This window comes from Eptatretus burgeri, unplaced genomic scaffold (assembly GCF_056783735.1).
Source record: "Eptatretus burgeri isolate ZD-2024b unplaced genomic scaffold, Ebu_testis_v1 Ebu_testis_scaffold_60, whole genome shotgun sequence".
NCBI classification, from domain to species: domain Eukaryota; kingdom Metazoa; phylum Chordata; class Myxini; order Myxiniformes; family Myxinidae; genus Eptatretus; species Eptatretus burgeri.
This window is the reverse complement of record NW_028222010.1, coordinates 59,123-80,000: the sequence shown is the minus strand read 5'-3', so window position 1 is coordinate 80,000 and position 20,878 is coordinate 59,123. Positions and strand designations below refer to the sequence as shown.

The 20,878-nt window shown below is 44.8% G+C and overlaps 1 protein-coding gene across 20 annotated transcripts in view; it reads right to left on the bottom strand.

Moving 5' to 3' along the window:
- Positions 1–20,878, bottom strand: part of LOC147007650 (uncharacterized) — a 63,931-nt gene that overhangs the window by 15,210 nt on the left and 27,843 nt on the right. For 9 of the 20 annotated variants that reach the window (XM_085866685.1, XM_085866686.1, XM_085866675.1 and 6 more), the window contains exon 1: positions 1–520. This exon is cut by the window's left edge and continues 311 nt beyond it. The exons of 1 other annotated variant lie outside the window; for it this stretch is intronic. Coding sequence is in view for 1 of the 19 variants with exons in the window: in XM_085866671.1 (XP_085722797.1) it covers positions 2,328–2,384 (57 nt within the window). In the remaining 18 variants the exon portion in view is untranslated. Of the gene's footprint in view, positions 523–1,448; positions 2,281–2,327; positions 6,161–12,806; positions 17,395–20,878 lie in introns of those variants that run through there. 10 more of the 20 variants (XM_085866687.1, XM_085866688.1, XM_085866678.1 and 7 more) reach the window with 4 other exon arrangements.

Below are 20,878 nucleotides of genomic sequence, written 5' to 3'. Positions count from 1 at the left end.
ACGTGTTGTAATGTCCATGTACAAGTATTACGCTATTTGTTGAATTTTGTTGAAGTTGCCAGAAAAGGGAAACGAAGTTCGGATGAGAGATGTCAGTGAGAGCGTCACAAAAGTGTGGGCGGGGCGTAAATGTTTCCTTCATATTTGCATACATAGTAAGTCGATGGTCCTTTATTAAATTTTTCGGTGTTTTGTGGAACCACAAACACGTCCAATGCTGCACTACCACTTGTGTTTGTATTCTTCTGATAGTCATAAACGAACTGAAAATGAAGTTTGAACTGTAAAGAGCTGAAACAGGCCGGACATTCCCCTCCAGGTGTTCCCTTCATGCTCAGATGTTACCTCCAAATAGTCCGAGGTCATGATCGGTTCAGATCAATCAAAACACTGTTTGTGTGTTCAACACATACATACATGTACACACATACAAACACACGTACACATGTACACACATACATGTACACATGTACAAATATACATGTACACACATACATACATACATGTACACACATACAAACACACGTACACATGTACACACATACATACATACATGTACACATACATTTACACATGTACAGACATACATGTACACATGTACATATACACGTACATGTACACACATACAAAATACGTACACATGTACACACTATATGTACACACATACATACACACGTACACATGTACATGTACACACATACACACATACACATGTACATGTACACACGTACATACATACAAACACGTACACATGTACACACATACACACGTACAAACACACGTACACATGTACACACATGTACACACGTACAAACACATACACACGTACACATGTACACACATACACATACATGTACACACGTACACACATACATATGCACGTACACACACGTACATGTTCACACGTACACACATACATGTACATACATACAAACACACGTACACATGTACACACATACACACGTACAAACACACGTACACATGTACACACATACACACGTACAAACACACGTACACATGTACACACATACATGTACACACGTACACATGTACACACATACATGTACACACATACATACGTACAAACACACGTACACATGTACATGCACACACGTACACAGTACACACATACACGTGCACAGTACACACATACACGTGCACACATACACATACATGTACACACGTACACACATACATGTACACACACCTTATTCAATATTGTCCATGTGAATTTTGAAGCATGTAATTAAATAATTAAGCCCCTGACTTGATGTAAAAACTGTTTTATTATCAAAATAAATTTCCATTCTCCCTTTACATCACAATTGCCGTTTACTAACGAAATACCCAATGAACGAATGAACGACAGAAAGATTAACTTCAGATATGAGAACTCAAATTCAGCTCCAGTGATCCATCAAAGTAAAACAACACGGCCGACACCTCACCTGTGGTTCCAATTAAGATAGGAGTTGGACATCCGATTACCTGTGAAATTTCACTTCCCACACACAAAAATTGTTTGTTATTAATTCCAATTGCAAAGCACGTCGGTATCACGTGACCCTCATTGTGGGTGTGGTGGAGAGTACCAAGATGGCGGCCGGTGTGCACGTCGGCATCACGTGTCCCTCCTTGTGTGTGTGGTGGGGAGTACAAAGATGGCGGCCGGTGAGCAGTGTTTCTTTTACTTCAGAAAATCAGTGATCCAGTTTGATTTCGATCAGTGGTTGTGACAATTCCTACGATTATACGATCACACAAGTCGATGTTGAAGCGTCCAGTTCATTGTTATTTCCACTTTTCGTCCGAATTCTTCACAATCTACAAACATGCAAAACTCCTTCCCAAAAATACATTGTAGAAGGTCCATATGTTAGCTTGGCCGTCGTTCCTCCTTCTGACCGCCCATTAATTTATCTTTCTTTCACTTTTCGAACACAACTCGTCCTCTCAAAAAGCCGACTCTCAAACGAAGCAAGCCGCCCCGTAAGCGGTTATCAAGCTGCTTGCTAACGGAACACACCCGAGGAATCGATTTCCTTCACAATTATTCGTGAATTCGATCCTTGGGAACTGAAGTTTAAACCTGACGTTGTGATCACAGGCCCAACAAACGGATCGAACCTTTCACACCAAGTTTGGTTTGTTTGGAGCAACAAATAAGAGGACATTTGTTTACTTAACCGTCATTAAACTGTAATTGTTTATTTCATATCACAATCTGTTTCCTTTCCTGTAACTTCCTCTCTGAACTCATCAATCGGATCTTTAACCCTTTACCCTCCGTCTATCATCGACCCTCTTTCTCTTCGTTTCCCACTCACCTGGTAAGATCTGTTCACGGCCCAGACTCCGCGACGCACCTGGTGCACCGGAAACATGTTTTGAAACTCAATGCAAGTGTTCCACGAGTTTCCTTTAAAATAACTCAGGAACACAACGAAAACCCAGCACTTCGCTGCAACAAAAGTGCCGGAATGAACTGAATGTTCTCACAAAACAAACGGAACAATGCATTCCACCGATGGGCTTTGTGACGCTGTAGTCATTGTTGTCATGGGAACTGAACTGATTTCAAAACAAACTGATTGCGTTGTCGTTTGCATCGTTCCGTCATTATCTTATGGAGTAATATGGAATAGGCAAAGCCAAGAAGCGAACGTAGAATTCTTCTTACATTCACTTCTGACTTTACTTATAACGTGTTCACAACTGTATACTTGCCAACTTTACCGTGGTACGTGTCAGCGCCACACAGCGAATGATTTTGACGCAATTTCCGGTTACTTCGGCGTGGATTCGGGATCAGCGATCAAATAATGTAAATCACGATTAAAAATTATTTTTTGATGATGTGGGAGATATCTTTATTAAAATTAACTTTGGGAAAAAAATGATTGAATAAATAAATAAATAAACAATCACTTCTGGTCAAGAATAAAAGAAAATATAAGTTCCGGAAAGAGTTTCAAAATCACTCCCGGTAATGTTAAATATTATGTTAAATACGAAATAAACACTTCCTGTCATGAAAAAAATCACTTTCGGAAGTATAAAATTAACTTGGGGTAAATAAATAATTGAATAAAGAAATAAACACTTCCGGTCATGATCTCCCGGCATGCATCATTCCCCATGACAAAAACCAGAAACAAAAACAACCAGAAGGAAAAAAAACGGAAGCAAAAGGGTCATAGCCAACGACATGGATTCCAAATAGCCAGGGGAATTGTGTTGTTGTTGTTGTTGTTGTTTCCTATTCTGTCACGTACACGTGTGAAATATGAAGCTCACTGCGTCGTTCATTATATCATGTGTTGTAATATCGTACAGTGGATAAGCTCTCATATTTTAACAAATTGTGCATTTTATGAGAAAAGCATGAAATTTCTCGCGTAGTTAGAGCATACCATCATGTTTATTTTCGGATGTGGAGGGAAGTCAGATTTCACCTCTGAGGGGACAGTGAGAGGTCAAATCCAAGATAGCCGCAAGTCACCGGGTCTAATGTTCAAACATCCTTAATTTTGGAACCAGACTGTGCAGAAAAAACATGGATGACCCACAAAATATGTAATGGAGAAGAAAGGAAATACCTTTGGAGATTTTTTTTTTTTATTATTTTAATGGCAGAAGCAAACTTTGGTACATCACGGGAGATGAAGGTTGTGGCTCCTACTGCGATGCCAAAGAACTGGAAGGATTTCCTTCGATGCGATGATAACAAAACCGAATTGTTTGCTTTCCTGTCACGCGTAGTTGTTCATCTTCCTCTAGCAGAGGACAAGGAACTGTATGCAACAGATGGAAGTGGAGTCCTTTGCTCTCCGGCTGAGTCATACTTGGCCTGCCTTGCCCCATGTTCGCAGGAGGAGGCCGACACTCGTCGACTTCTGCATGTGGCAGATGCTGTGTAAAAGGGGTGTAAGAAGGTGACCATATGTACCGTTGATACTGATGTGGTAGTACTGGCTGTAGCTTCATTCAGCAAGACAGCTCCTAATGAGCTGTGGGTTACCTTTGGTGTCAGGTCAAGCTTTAATTACATAGCTGTTCACGAAATGGTTACCACAATGAATCCAACACAGTGACTGACTCTCCCAGTCCTTCACGCTTTCACCGGGTGTGAAACTGTATCTGCATTCACTCCCAGAGGAAAGAAGTCTGCCTGGGAAACTTGGAAGTCTTTCCCAGAGGTAAATGATGCTTTCAATGAACTCCTATGCATGCCAAGTGAGGTCAGTGAAGGATCATTGTTACTGCTGGAGCGATTTGTAGTGCTAATGTACGACCGAACCAGTGAGAGCACAGAAGTGAATCATGCCAGGAAACAGCTCTTCACACAGAAGTCTAGAACTCTAGAGAACATTCGTCCAACCCAGGCAGCACTCAATCAGCACATCAAGCGAACTTGCTCCCAGGCCAACTGTTGGAACCAGGAATTGGTCCTGGACCAGAGATGTCAGAGCCATCTGACTGGGGCTGGACAAAGGAAACAACTCGTTGGCAGCCGCTTTGGACCACTCTCCCAGAAGCATCAAAATCGTGCCATGAATTGATCCTCAGTCGCTGTGAGAAAGGATGCACTGGATGATGCAAGTGTGCCAAAGCTGCGCTCAAGTGCACTGCACTGTGCTTCTGTTCTGGAGGCTGTTAGATTTTGATCACTGCCATTACCATCATCATCATTGCTATAAATAAAGAATGAAATAGAGGAACAGCATGGGACGATTCTGTTAATTTTTTTTGTATTACTATCCCTATCGTGTCAAAATGGAAGCAAAGTTTCGCCATATTGCATTGGTCCAATCCATTGTCTTTACCAAAAGAATGTCTAAAAGTATATAACGTAACTTGACCTTGACCTCGATTGAAATGCATTCCCTTGGCTTCTGGCAATCTCAAAAGTATCACCAAACGAATGGCCATTCCAAACGTAGTTGGAAATGACACCTTAAATGTTTTTTTCCACTGTTTAGTTCCAAAATTAAACGCGTTTGAACATGAGACCCAGTGGACTGGCGGCCATCTTGGATTTTGACCTCTCATGGTCCTCAGAGGTCAAATCTGACTTCCCTCCACATCTGAAAATAAACCTTGTGGTATTCACGAACTATGTCAGAAAATTCATGCTTTTCTCATAAAACGCACAATTATTGTGCTTATCCGCTGTACTATTGCATCTCATGCAGTTTAATGTGGCAGCAGAACACGTGCCAGGCAAGTCCATGGTTGTTGCCGATGCATTGTCCCATAGTCCACTCCCAGAACATGCCTCGGATCGCGAGTTGTCAGAAGAGGTGAACGCATTCGTTCATGGAGTTGAGGCAGGTTTTCCAGCGTCCAAGAGAAAGTTAGATGTCATCAGAGATGCGTCCAGGCTGGATCCTGTTTTGCAACGTGTTATTAACTGCACTATCCATGGTTTGCCTCAGTACATGGATGACTGTCTGGATATACTCAATCCGTGCTGGGAAATCGTAGGCATTTATCTGTCTATGAAGGACTGTTATTGTATGGCACTAGAATCGTCATACCAACTGACATGAAGGTGGAGATTTTTCAGAGCATTCATGACGATGGACATCAGGGAGGGAGGAAGCATCAACGCTGAGCCAATGATTGTATTTGGTGGCCCGATATGAGTGGGGACATCGAGGACTGTGTCAGTAAATGTGGTCATTGTATCAAGTACTGGTCTGCTCAAAAGCGAAAGCCATTAATCCCGATTCCCCTTCCGTCTCGTCCGTGGGAATGGATAGCAGCTGATATCCTCGAGTTCGACAAGAAACATTATCTGGTCATGGGCGATTATTACTCGAGATTCAACGAGCTCAAACACTTGCCCTCTCTCACAAGTTAAATGCTCATTCATAAAATAAAGTCAACCTTTGCTCGTTGGGGCATTCCTAATATTCTTATCTCAGTTAACTGAAGTCAATTCGCATCCAAGGAATTTATGGAGTTTTCTGGAAAATATGGCTTTGAACATGTGACTGCAAGCGTAAAGTATCCACACACAAATTGATGTGCCGAAGAAAACGGAACACATTGCGAAAATGATCCTGATCCAACCTAATCCGTATCTCGGGCTGATGTCTTGGCGTAACACTTCTTTTGAGCCGACAGGTTTCAGCCCTGCACAGTTGATGCTGGATCAAAGGTGGAACACAATCATGCCAACCTTGTCACAGATTCTTCGAACAAACGCAGAGAAAATCGACCCTAATATCGTGAACAGCAACGATGACAAGGCCAAGGAAAAAGACGCTTACAAATACAATCAGAAACATTCTCCTGAATGTCTCCCTGAACTCCAGGTCGGAAACAAAGTTAGTCAGAACTGGTCATCAATCGATCTGGGAACAGTTGGGTGCTATCTATTCTTCAGCTACATCTAAAACGCCTCACTCGTATGGTATAAGCGTTGGTAACAAAGTTCTTAAAAGGAGCAGGTGCCACCTCACACCTGATACGACCGTACCTTCGTCACCTCATGCATTACCGCATTCAGAAGACGTTCCTGGAGAGCCCGTCATTGAAAATCCAATTGATAATGGAACAAAAAGCTCTGAGAAGTCTGTCGAGTATAAAACTCACTCTGGCAGAAAAGTCAATCAATTGAAAGAATTGATCTTTAATTAAGGCAAGAAAGAGACTCTGGGCCAGAATAATGGCCGTCATTTCTATCAGATACCAACGTCAGGTAGTCCACCCTGACATTGTCACTTCGTTTTGCTTTTAAGTTGGATTCTGTTTCGGTGTGTGTGTGTGTGTGTGTGTGTGTGTGTGTGTGTGTGTGTGTGTGTGTGTGTGTGTGTGTGTGTGTGTGTGTGTGTGTGTGTGTGTGTGTGTGTGTGTGTGTGTGTGTGTGTGTGTGTGTTGTTATGTCTGACTTCCTTCCTGGGATGACGGTGCAGTAATTGTTCTTTATTTTGATTCCAGTTGGATACATGAGAAATGGCCATTTATTCAACATGTTGTCCAGGAATTGTTCTGCTTGTGACGAATGAGGTTGTGGGTTTTTGAAGTCTTTCAGTCGATTTGTTGGGGAAGATGTTGTGGAAGTACAGCTCATACACACTATGTTAATGAGGGCTGACGATGAATTGGTTTGACATATGTATCCTGTCAGTTCAAAGCTCGATGATGTGGTATTTGTGAGTAAGCATCAGTAAATGCCGATACATGAACGAGTAGAATTGACAGTTACATGTTATAAATTTGCTGTCGCACACATCGGTAAATTGTAATATAATCTGCTTGATGTAAGGAGCTAATTTTGACTGTGGGTGGCAGTATTTTCTTGTAAACTGCCTGGTGAGATTCGTGAAGATTCTGGAATGTTCTCAGACAAAACTTCCTGGATGGACGAGAATCACAGTTGCTGGAAGGCATGAGATCAATCTGTGATTCAATATAAACCCGCGAGAGGGAGGTGTGGAGACACGGGTGATATGTGATGAGCCGTGTGTTTTGATCGTCCTCGTGCTTGATTTAACTCTGACGAGCATAACCCACGCTCTGCGCGACATGTTGGGGTGGGTGTGTTTGAGAAAGGAACTGATGCAGAGTATGAGGAGTACTTTTACTTTAATGCAGTAAGTGGAATACGATTTCACTGTTTCAGAACCATTTTATTTACCTTTTTTTGTACCATGCACCTCATATGGTCTTTGAGATCATGTAAGCCGAATATCACGTTACTTCAGCGCAGAACAAAGTCGTAGATAGCGCGACACGAAACCACAAACTCGAAAATAATATACAAGATGAGTGAATGAGGTGTTAATTTCCAGAGCGGTCGTTAAGGCGTGGAGCCAATTATAATCAGGTTGATGAAAACTCATTGAGATTGTGTATCAAGAAAGAATTCCTTTGAGCTCTTCAGTCATTCTGGACGGGCCAGCATGCGAGAGAGAACACCGCGACAAGACGAACTCGTTCAACAGCTCTGGTGGACGAGGTGAACATGCGTGAGTTGAGCCGGCAGAACAGGGACATTGGGTTGGAACAACTCAACTTGGGAATCGTTGTTGCACGTGGCATGTAATGGTGAACGTGAAAGAACAACTCAACTCACTATGTCTCTCCAAAAGGACTGTTTAGAACCCTCCTCCCCATCCACTTTATGAACAATCCTCTGGAAGAAGTCCTTTCTTTCAAGCTTCTCGGTCTCACTATCTGCTATGACCTTTCCTGGGAAAGCCACATTTCAAACCTCGCCTCCAAAGCCAGTCGCCGACTGGGAATCCTCCGTCATGCAAAGTCCTTCCTCGGCCCACCTGAGATCCTGACCACTGACAAAGCTTTTGTCCGCAGCCTGATGGAGTACTACTCTCCTCTCTGGGCTGGTGCTCCTGCCTCTCACTTTTCTCGGCTTCACGCTGTGGAAACCAAGGCTTTTCGGATCATTGGCATCTCCGGCAATGAGGCTGAGTCTTTGGGCCTCTCACTCAATTACTGCAGGCTGGTCGGTGGTCTTTCTGTCTTCTACCGTCTCCTCTCCAACCTCGCCCCCCTGCTCTCTCTACGATTTGTCCCCACCATATTTCCGCAGGGCGCTGAAGGTCCGCCAACAACCCCGTTCTGGAAAAGCTCCCAAAATCACGAATCACTGCTCACCTTCACTCTTTTATTCATCTTTTTTCCCTCCTTTGGAATAAACTCACTGAATCATAGTTCCATCTCGTGCCCGACTGTGTCTGCGGATGTCCTCCAGCATTTAGGTTACTTCTTATTGAGAGGTTGGTGGCAGGATTTGCACTCCGACCACCGTAAAACCCTTTATTCTGCAAAACATTCCAGAAGCATGAAAATATCTGAAAACCCACTCCGTGGGAGTACCTCCTGTGCAGCTTACCTTCGCAGGGCAGCTCACCAGATGACGGGATTGGGGCGAAGCCTTCGGAACCCCTAATCTTTGATGAGAGGAGGGAAACCACGGGGCAACATTCCTGGGTCAGATTGCGCGAAAGTGTGTCAGAGTGGGGCTGAGGTGTCGTCCACCAGACGGCGGTCGAATTTCCAGTTTTTCCTTCTGTGTCCATCATGTTCATCCGGTGTGTCCTTTCCTGCCCCCCATTCCTCCTCACACCCATTGTTTGTTCAAGTCTCCCTCCATCTTCTTTCAACTACACTGTTGGTGTTTCCCCCTCTGCTGTTCATTTTGGCCTGTTATGTCCTGATATGTTCAGTGCACGAGTTCTTCCATGAGCCTTGACTGAATATGTTTTTAAAAACTCGATCTAACTCATAATCCCCTCTGTCCCCACTGTCACCTTGAAAGGACAATTCTTCAACATCTATTCTCTTCAAGGTCTCTGGCGGGGTTCAGTTATTGTGAGAAGCTTCATTGAGGGACGCAGGCTTCCAGTTTGGAATCAACGAGCTGATTGATGATGATGATGATATGTTTATTACATCCTCTGTTTTTATCTGTATTGTCAAATGTGAAATAAACGTGGAAAATAAATTTGATTGCAAAATATTTTTGGGTTTTGTTGTGTTTAATTGCAATTGTTCAAGAACATGAAAATTCAAGTCAAATAGCCTGGAAGAGTACGGTACTAACACATGATAGATGGTTGAGGTGCAGTGAACTGGTATGAGTGAAGAGTGTTGGGGTTGGGATGGTGAGATGAACCATCTGTTGGTGAAGGAAGAGGGACGGAGGGAGGATAACTCAGCCCAGTTTTTCAGTTTCCTCGGAGTACTCTGTATTACTTTCCTTCGACTCGGTTTTCCAGACCTGATTGGCAGTCCTTGCAGTGCAGTCCAGATGGGATGAAACTACAACAGCAAACAGATATTTCTTAGTTCTTAAAAAGTTTGTAACGGGAGGTACAACACCATGTTCGACCTCATTTCAAGATTTTCCTGAAATTCATTTTTATGCCTCCGCCGACGAAGTCGCAGATAAATTGAATTTTCATCCGTCCGTCCATTGTTCCATCTGTCCGTCAATGGTTTTCATAATCGTGATAACTTAAGAATGGTTGAAGGGATTAAAGTCAAACTTGGTGCAAGTATGCATAATGATGTCATGAGAAACTGATAAGATGATGGGGCAAGGGTTCAAAGGTCAGATGTTCCAAAAGGTAAACATTATTTTACTGCACAAACTTATCAATCAGTGATGGGAATGTGACCAAACTTGGTACAAGTGTATATATATTATGATGCAAAGATGAAATGATTAGATTTTGGCATCAAGATGTCAAAGGTCAGAGGTCATGTCGGGTAAAAATGTGAAACTTGAGAACAACTGAAGGATTTAAATCAAACTTGGTGCAAGTATGTGTGATGATGAAGTCATACAATGAAATGAGACACAGGTGGAGACCAATCCACCCATCACGCCTGCACCACATCAACACCACACTAATTTATCAACACAAGATCCAAACTGGAGGGGGAGCACTCGGTCGAGTGCAAAACCTCCGCCGCCAATACTGCTGGGTCACTCAAGTGAACCTGTTATCCCATTCATTCAATTTGATGTCAACAGTGCTCACAGAGTTATAGTTTGCAACTTTCCCTTTTACATTCTCAATTCATTCGTCATAACCCGATTCCTTGAGACAGAAATTTATTTTACGTGGGTATATCCACCCGAAGTTCCAAAATCAGCCGCAATTATAATTTTGGCATGTTTTTTGTTGGAAATCACATATAACATGTAGAAATGCAAAAAAAAATATATATATATATATCGAAATTTTGTTGAAAAAAAAGTTGCAAAAATTTTTTTTTCTCAATTTTTTTTTTTGGGGGGGGGGGGGTGTTGGAAATCACTTTGAACATGCAGAAATGCAAAAAAAAAAAAAATTCAAATATTTTTGTAAAATGGCAGCCATAGCGGCCATATTGTATTTTGTACCAAGTCCAACATCTCATGGCATGATCCTTGGACCATATCTTATCCCCCCACCAGGTTTCGTCGAAATCCGTCGAGGAGTTTTTCCGTCATACTGTTCACAAACAAACAAACAGAAAGGGGTGAAAACAGTAACCTCCGATCTTCGATGGCGGATGTTAATAAGAAAATGCAAAGTTTTTAAATAAAGTGTTTTTGTGATTTTTTGTTTTTTTTTTTCCCTCAGGGGAGGGGGCATGGGCTTGGTTAAAAAAAACAAATACACACCATCAACCAGACAACACCCCTTAATGAGACCCCCACCAACAGCACTCCGTACACATGCACACAATCACCCATCAGTGCTCAAAATTCCTAAAAGTCCTGTCAACATCCCTCCAACCCTCTATCTCCAGAACTTTCAGCGACTTATGTGATTCGAATTTAAAACTTATCCACTGTCGTGGTGACCAGAACTGCACACAAGATTCTACATGTGGCCCTCACCAAATTCATGTACAATGTTAACAACACCTCTTTTGATTTGTAAATGATCCCCCTCCAACTACAACCTAAAACCCTATCTACTTTACCTGCAGCTACCTGGCATTGTGCTGCCTGCTCACCTCCCAGATCTATTACCACCCCCAGATCCTTCTCCTGTGTGACATGCTCCAAAATTACCTCTTGCATCCTGTAATCTTTACTTTCATTGTTCTTCCCATCCCAACACCTTACTCCATCCCCCAACTACCCAAGTCAAATTCCATCTTCCAATCTTTTGCCAAATCTATGCAAGTATCAATACTTCGTGAATCTGATCACCACCCCCTCTGCTATCCACCGTACCTCCAAGCTTTGTGTCATCTGCAAATTTGGAAAGCTTACTCTTTACCCCATTATCCAAATCGTTGATGTAAATAACGAATAGTAATGGTCCGAGTACTGATCTCCAAGATACCCCTCTACTGACATCCCACTACCTACTACTACTGAGATACCCCTCCCACTCTATACTTCCGATCATTAAGTCAGTTTGTCATCCAAATAGCGAACTGACGAGACACTCCACAAGCCCTCACTCTGCCGAGCAACCCCCGATGTGGTACCTTATCAAATGCCTTCTTCAAGTCGAGATATACTATGTCCATTACATTTCCATCATCCACCCGATCAGAAACTGCTTCATAGAACTCTAAAAGATTTAATTCATGTCTCACACACCTTCTCCACAACTGAAGTCAAACTAACAGGTCTAAAGTTCCCCAATTCTTCTCTGGATACTTTCTTTCATAATCGTGTTACATTTGCTACTCTCCAATCCTCTGGTACCGATCCAGTGCAATATGGATGGGCAGATCGGGCGGCGTGTCAAACCAAGCTCGGTCTGCAAGAACAAATGGAAATGGTTCAAATTACTAATCCGTCACTAATATCAGACACTATCAGTCAGTATCGCTCATATTAGTTCCACCTGTTGCTCGGTGAGACCCACCTGTGCATTAAAACTGTGGCTGAATTGATCAGGGATTTAATCGATCACGTGGTACTATTTGTGGTGTTGAAAACTGGCATTTATTTTTACCCAATTTCGTGTCAGACAACGGACGTAACTTTATGTCAGAAGCTAAATAATCTGAAATGCTCATGACAAAGTGTTGGAAATGGGATTAAAAGGATAAACGTTAAATTGGAAAAAATTAATCAATACAACATCTTTCAGCAACATCACAATGGTATTTCACACAAACAAGAAAATAATATTCAATGGATGACGTTCAAAATGATGTGATTGACCCAGAATGCTCGGTGCACATGTTCAGAAACCCTGAGAAATGATGGTGTTCGGGGAACCATAAAGTACCTTATGTGTGAGAGATAAGGATTGTTACTTGGAATAGCTCACCAAGCTCCTGGTACAAGGTGGAAAGATTTGTAAAAGTACCTGAGAGAAAGGGCTGTGCCTCTGAAAAACAAGACTTGAAGAAGATTCTCATCTTTCCGAGTGGGCACCTGTTGGTACTGCAAACTCCCGACCATGTGGACCGGTGCGAAGCTTGAGTGGACAGACGTGTGATACACAAACCCCTGACAGGTCACTCGCAGTGACCGGACTTTGAACCTTGTGGAAGTGCCTCCTGTGAACATGGCATGCTTGGTGATTTATTTTATGAACCACAGCAGGCTCGGAGAGATCGCATTAACATCCAATGACTTTGGGAACCAGCCAGTCCCTGGAGTGAGACAAAGCTCCACGGTCATTATCCCAGTGAGGAGGTACACTATTTTACATTTATAACATCCCAGACATTTTTACTCGTCCCTTCTCTGATGGGTTTGATCAAAAGACAGCACATCGTACTTCACAAACATTCTGCTCAATTCACCCTCCCATTTCACTGAAGTAATCTTACATCTGCTTGGAAGTCAGCCAACATCACCATCATCAACCTCATCAACCTTCATCATTACTGATATGTGACAGGAGTAAAAATCACCTGCACTTCACTGCAAAGCTCAGTGTTTTGCTTTTGTTTGAACCTCTGCTTAAAACGAGTAAAATGAAACATTTTGAAAATTGAGAATTATTCTCATTCAGATTTCAACATCACCATAATGCATATTATCAGCTTGTTTAAACTTTCTTTTTCAAGAAGATGATTTGTGCCGGCAATCACCAGGTGTCACCCCTCCCACACCTTGACCTTCCTCACCAGTGATGCTCCCCAGGCAGAAACCATACTTTGGGTACCCTGAGGCAGCATGCAACATTTGGTTGGATTTGGTTCAGTAGTTTTTTTACCCTCACCAGAGGAGAGAGTCTTGCATTTGGGTGCATTTGTTACTTGCAAAATCGATGATTTTTCAAGTATATAGGTCAGTCGATGTTGTTATTGTCAGGTCAAGTCAGACTAGATCTGTGACTTGCTGCAAGTACCATCTAAACCTGCACTAACCTGTTCCATGGTCGGGTTGTCGGCGACTAAACCAGCTGCCCAACCAGGTTTTCTGCTGAGGAGGGTGTATGATATGGACATACAGCAGGATTAAATACAAAACCTGTCAAAGGGTGGCGGAGCTCCTTGTGAGCCATCCGCCATCATCTCTCGTGCCCAACTGAGTCTTCGGACGTCCTCCTGCAGTTGGGTTACTTTTAATTAGGAGGTTGGTGCCAGGATTTGCACTCCGGCCACCGTAAAACCTTTCATTCCACAAAACATACGAAAAGCTCACCGGATAACGGGTTTGGGCCAAAGCCTTCGGGACCCCCAATCTTTGATGATAGAAGGGAAACCACGGGGTAACATTCCCAGGTCGGATTGCGGGAGAGTGTGTCGGAGTGGTGCTGAGGTCTCGTCCACCAGACTGCAGTCTCCTTGGGTGAACCTGAAGCGGTCCCTTTGTTGGGTGCCTGGAATGTCCTACCTCTAAGAGAGGATGATCACCTGTCTCTGTTATCATCTGAGCTCAAGCGTTTGGATATCGGTATCGCAGCACTCTCTGAGGTTTGGAGACTGATTGTGGCGACGAATCATGGCGGGTGGTTATACCTACTATTGTTCTGGTCACTGATGATTACCATGCCCAAGGAGTTGCTGCAGCTGTGTCCAATAATCTGACTCCAATGAAAATTGAGATAACATCGGTCAACGAGCGTATTATGAGATTAAGGATTCGTCACTCCTTCGGTGTCATTTCCCTGGTCTCTGTTTGTGCTCCGACTGAGGTGAGTGATCTCACCATGAAGGACGCATTCTTTGCCACGCTTGAGTCTGTGGTTGATCAGTGCCCTTGGTGAGATACTCCTCTCGTCTTGGGGGGTTTTCAATGCATCGACTGGAACTGATAGGAATGGTTATGAGACGTGCGTTGGTCCCCATGGGTCTGGAACTGTGAACCTGAAGAGCACTAAGTTCCTTGACTTGGCAAGAAGTCATTGACTTTGGGTGACCGGTTCATGGTTTCAGCGCCCTCAAGCTCATCTCTGGACATGGTATTCCAACACTGGCAGTGTGGCAAAGGAGAATGACCATGTCCTCGTTGATGGTTGCTGGAGGATAATCCAGAACTGCAGGGTCTACCGGAGTGCTCAGTTCCTCAATACTGACCACCAGATTGTTGTAGCAACTCTAAAGCTGCACCTTAAATCCGGGAGAATTGTACCATCCCAGCGGAGGCTGGATGTTGGCAATCTCAAGGATGAGAGGGTTGCTGAGGAGTTTGCGAACAGGCTGAGTGGACATTTGGGGGGTCTGGGTGCTTTGGGGGGTCCTGAAGAGTTGTGGAGTGCCTTCAAGACCACCGTCCTTGATGTTTCTGGTGGATGTCTTGGAACTCACTGAAGGGCAAAGAAGAATTTTGTCTCTCAAGGGACACTGGATACCATTGACCAGAGTCGCAGGGCCAGGCTGAATGGCAGAGCTGAGCTGTTCGGGGAGCTGAGGCGTAAAACTGTACGTGCAATGAGGGTGGACAAGGAGGCCGATGTGTGAGGAATCTGTGAGGGGGTAGAGCATCACCTGTGGACAGGTGATTCCCGTCCCGCTTTCAGGGGAATTCGCGCATTGCGTTCATCCAAGCCCATCCCTCGGAGCACTGCAGTTGGAGCAGAGAGTGGTTGGCTCTTGACAGAGTAGTCTTAAGTGAAGGCCCGCTGGGCCGGTTACTTTTCGCGGTTGTACCAGGCTGATCCACCAGCTGTCGACTTGGAAGTCAAGGGTGTTACAATCCCTGTTGCTGACCATCCAATCAACTGTGGTCCACCTTCGCTTGTGGAAACACGGGCTACGGTGAACCAGTTGAAACGAGGTAAAGCTCCAGGGATCTATGGCATCCATGCTGAACCTCTCAAGGCTGGTGGAAATGCTGCACTCGTGTCGTTGCATGCAGTTTTGTACTCTGCCTGGAAAAGAGGCATCATCCCAACTGATTGGAGGAGGGGCCTTGTTGTCCCTCTCTGGAAAGGGAAGGGTGATCGCCAAGACTGCAACAACTACCGAGGTGTGACGCTGCTCTCAGTGCCGGGCAAGGTCTTTGCTCGGATAATTCTTGATTGGGTTCGCCACCATCTGCTTGAGCACCAGCGTCCAGAGCAGTCAGGCTTTACACCAAAGAGGTCAACGATGGACCGTATCCTTGCTCGTCCAGTCCTCACCGAACGCAGACGAGAGTTTCGACAAGGGCTGCTTGCAGCCAATGTTGAACTCGGTAAAGCGTTAGATTCAGTGAATCGGGATGCCCTCTGGAGGATTCTTGGTCTTCGTGGGGTACCACCAAAACTGATCAATGTGATATCTGAGATCGACTCTTGCACTGAGAGTGCTTTGAAATGTGGTGGCACCATCCCTGACTTATTTCCAGTTGTTCCTGGAGTTCGTCAGGGGTGTGTACTGGCCCCCACACTTTTCAGCACTTGTATGGACTGGATTTGAGGGAGGATGTCGGAGAGATCAAGCTGCGGTGCATCCTTTAAGGAATGTCAAGATTTCGGACCTTGATTTCGCAGATGATGCAGTCATGTTTGCGGAGACTTTAGATATCCTTTTGGGGGCCCTCGAGGTGCTGAATGAGGAGTCAACGTCACTGCGATTACGGGTTTCTTGGGTCAAAACTAAGAACCAAGGTTTCAATGACATCTTGGATGCTGCTGTCCTGTCTGTGTCGGTTTGTGGTGAGGATGTTGAGGTCATGGAGAGATTCACTTACCTTGGCAGTGATATGCATGTCTCTGCTGGCTGCGAGTCAGAGGTCAATAGACGCCTGGGTTGGGCCTGGGGAGTCATGGATTCACTGGATCATGGGGTGTGGCACTGCCAGTACCTGTGCGGGAGGACGAAAGTCTGAGTCTTCAGGTCCTTGGTGCTTCCAGTCTTGCTCTATGGATGCGAGACTTGGACTCTGACCAAGGATCTGATACGGAGACTTAATTCCTTTGATACCAGGTCTCTTCGGAGAATCCTTGGCGATCGCTGGTCAGATTTTGTGTCCAACGAGCGGTATGTAAGAGAAACCCGGATGAGATTTGATACTTGCATAGTCCGTGAGCGTCAGTTGCGGCTGTGTGGACATTTGGCTAGTTTTCCTGACGCTGATCCTGCTCACCAGATTCTCTCAGCGAGGGAGTCTCGTGAGTGGAGGAGGCCAATGGGCCGAACACATGCCTCGTGGTTGCAGCAGGTTGACCGGCATCTCAAGGAGATGGGGATGGGCCAGGCATCTGCCTGGGCGATGGCCAGACGGAGGCCCCTGGAGTACCGGTGGAAAGTGGACGCAGCGACGCGCTGTTCTGGCACATGCTCCCATACCTGACCTAACCTGATGTAACATAAAGTGGATTTCACTCCTGTACTGTTGAATGAGAATGAAGTCATGTTGTTGAAGCAGTATTGTAAACTTGCAGGAAGCGTACCTGTGGAAATTCTGTGTCATGTAAAATGTAACTTCAACAATATTATGCAAAGAATAATGTCTCACTTAAATCACCCACACCACCACACCAAGTCTTCAGCGTCACTCCCTCCCAACGGCAAGGCTTCGAACCCCTCACCCCACCTCTGTCCCCTCTCCCCCTTTCTTCCTATTCTTCAAAGCAAGAGGACAATAATAACATAATATGAAGAGGTTTAAATTTAATCAAGAGATAGAACTAAATTCAGAGGTGAAATTAAAAAACAGAAACAATGTTTAATTTCATAATCTCGCGAGATGAAAGAATCTCAGGATATCTGACGGAAGCACACCGAGACACACACAAAGGTAATATTGTTGAGAGATTGTATCTCTCCCAAGCTGAGAATAGCCATTTGTTAGCAGAATTACTTTTTAACAATCAAAAGTAAAAGAAAGAGCCAAAGGCATTCATTATAGAGCACTCTTAACAGCTGCAGTTCTTGGCTGTGTTAACAGCCAAAGCATCTAGTCTCTTTCTTTGTGACACGGCTGAGCAACTGGCTTTTATAACCCTTGTAAAAACCTTGAGCCAAGAGAAGCCCGATCGTAAATCAACCTTGAGCCAAGGAAGCTTGGTCAGAAACAAGCCTCGAGCCGAAGGAAACTCGATCGTAAATCAGTGCCATTTGACACAGCACAACAGCTGCGTCCACTTTCCAAGGAGTGTAATAAGGAAAGGAAGGTAAAGGCTCTTAAAAAGTAATCCGTCTTCCTGACTCCCTGGCCGGATGATGATCAAACCAGATGGCTTTTAGAGCCCAAAGGGAATGAAATCAGCACCTGGCTTTTAGCCCTTGGAGGAAATTGATCTTTGGGAAACAAAGTCTCAATAGAAAGCAGTGATGGGAGCTGGGCCAATCTTGAAACCAGATGGTCCCACAAGGGGCAGGACAAATTGTATATAAGGCAAGCCAGAGTGCCAAGCCAGCAGAGTTAGATTGAGCTGGACTACTGCGGGTATTCTGTGTCTCTCTTTCTCTCTCCATATATACATGTTTGGTGTGAATTAAAGCTCTTCTCTACCAAGACCATACGTGTGGACAGCGCTCGATCTCAATCAGCGGTGCAACGTGGTCTCAACATTTAGCGTAGTCGGCAGGATAAGACGGACCAAGGAGGAAAGCGAGACTGCCCTGGTGAGACAAAGGAGGACAGAAGCCGGCCGGCTTGAAGATAAGGTAAGAAGAACTGCCTTTTTTCTCGCACCAGGGCATACAAGTTCGCTGCTCTTTGTGATCTGTCCTTATCTTAAAAGAACAAGGGGGAGAAGGAGCTTTTTTACACATCAAAAGGGGGTACCCCTGGAAGGGTTAAGGGTCAATTGTGAGGTTGAGGGAAACCCAGGAAGGGGAAACCCAAGAACATCTCGGGACAGGGTCCAAATGGGAGATTCCGTTGAGAGATTGAGTGTGCGGGAGGTGTGCCAGGGAGTGTGAGGGTCCGTGGAAAGGTGAAAGACGCCCGACCCAGCCCGAGATCACCCCCAGGCGGGAAACACTGTCCCGACCCAAGAAATACTCTAGGAAGGACCAAGAGAAAATGGGGAATAAGCTTGTGAAACCAAAGTCGGATAAAAATGCACCGCCCACGAATACCGTGGCGGGAATGATGTATGAAAAATATGGCGTTAAGTCATGTACTCAATTGGCAATGTGGTATAAGTGGACAAAACAGGACGCACACCCATTCCCGAGATGGGGTTCCTAAAGAGCAGAAATTATAGATAACTTGTCATGCCGATTAGAACAACGGACAAGTGATAAATTAGAACCAGAGCCAGACCTTGAAGCTTGCAAATTATGGGAGGAAGAGGTCCTCCAAGTAAGTGAAGTGGCTAGAAATTTGGTAAAGCGGAAACTGTTGGAATTAGAAACACAGGTTAAAGAATTGCCACAACAAGGGATTGAGATTACTCCCGCCCCTGTAACTGCCTCCGAAATGGTGGTACAAGGGCGGGAAGCTCAGGGAAGTAATGCAAGTAATCCATCTGCATATGTTAATAACATACCAAGTTTGTATCCGAACCTGGAAGGTACGGGGTTGATGGCCACAGCCTCTGCCTTCCCGGTTCAAGAGGTAACTCCGGAGGTGTCAGGATTACAGCCCCAGCCAGCTCAGTCAGTGTACCGACCGTTTAAAGAAAGCGAATTAAGATGAATGAAGGAAAGAGTGTTAGATCAGGGAAGAAATGCAGGAGCAATAAAGGAATTAATATCGCAGTGGGTTGAGGCACACCGCTGCACGCATAACGACATTGGGGTGTTATGTCAAGCCGTGTTGTCTCCATATGTGTGGAAGAAAGCTCGGGAAGGTGCTGAGTGGACAGCGAACGAACCAGCAGAATGCACCAACGCAGATCGGCAAAGTAAGTGACGGCGCCTGTATGATGAGACTGAAACAGCGTTGCGACCGCCAGCACTAGATTGCGATAAGATTTATGAAACAAAGCAACGTCAAGGGGAACGGGCATCCGAATTCATGGATAGATTAATACAAACACTCTTACAATATGGGGGTTTTCAAGTTGAGGGAGACATACCGCAGCGAACATTGACAAACTTCGTAATGGAAGGGCTCAGACCTCAAATTAGGAAGCAATTAAAGTATGCACTGTTAGGTTGGCAGGGCAAAGAGGCAAGTCAGATTTGTATAGCGGCTGATCAATGTATGGACCGAGCGGAAGAAAGGGAGAACGCAAAGGCAAAAATTAAAGACGAAGTGTTGCAGATGGTATTGTTAGACAAAGCAGTAGAAAAAAGAAATGATAAGGATTGGAGATAGTGGGAACTGGAGGAAGATGACACAGACTCGGAAGAGGAAGCGGCCAGACAATGGGGACGACTAAGGAGAGTTCTGCAAAGACCCCCACCAGCAGCACAGGACGAACGGCCCAAGAGAGGGAGTGGAAGAAACAAAAATTGGACACAAGCGCCACCACAGACCCGCTCAAGAACTGCAGCAGGCCAAGGGCAAGTACAACCAACAGCGGCGCAAGTATGTTTCCAGTGCGAACAACCAGGACATTGGAAAAGGGATTGCCCCCAAAGACGACGATTGGGGTTCCAGCAGGAAGGAGGATCAAACCAACCGCAGGATGGTAGGTCATATTGACAGACCGCGGGTGGCCTCGTGGTGCAAGGAGCGATGCTGACATTAACACCAACAGAAGAGCCGACCTACATTCTGGATGTCTCAGGTAAGAAACTTTCCTTTTTAGTTGACACGGGAGCCACTCACTCTACTATTGCAGCCAAAGAGCTGCCAGGGGTTGAAAAATCCAATGCTAATGTACAAGTAGTAGGGTTAGGGGACAAGATACAGACATTAAGTGCAACGACACAATTACCAGTAAGATGTGGACCTTTGCAGGAAAAACACGCTTTCCTTCTCACAACCATTACACCGGTGAATCTGTTAGGCAGGGACTTGTTGTGTAAGTTGGGATGTACGATAGCATGCACAAACAAAGGGGTTTTTGTCGATATTCCCCGGGATAAAACGCATTCAGCAATGATGATTTTGATGACACCGCACCCAGTTGTCTATTGGTGAAGGCTGCCAAGACAG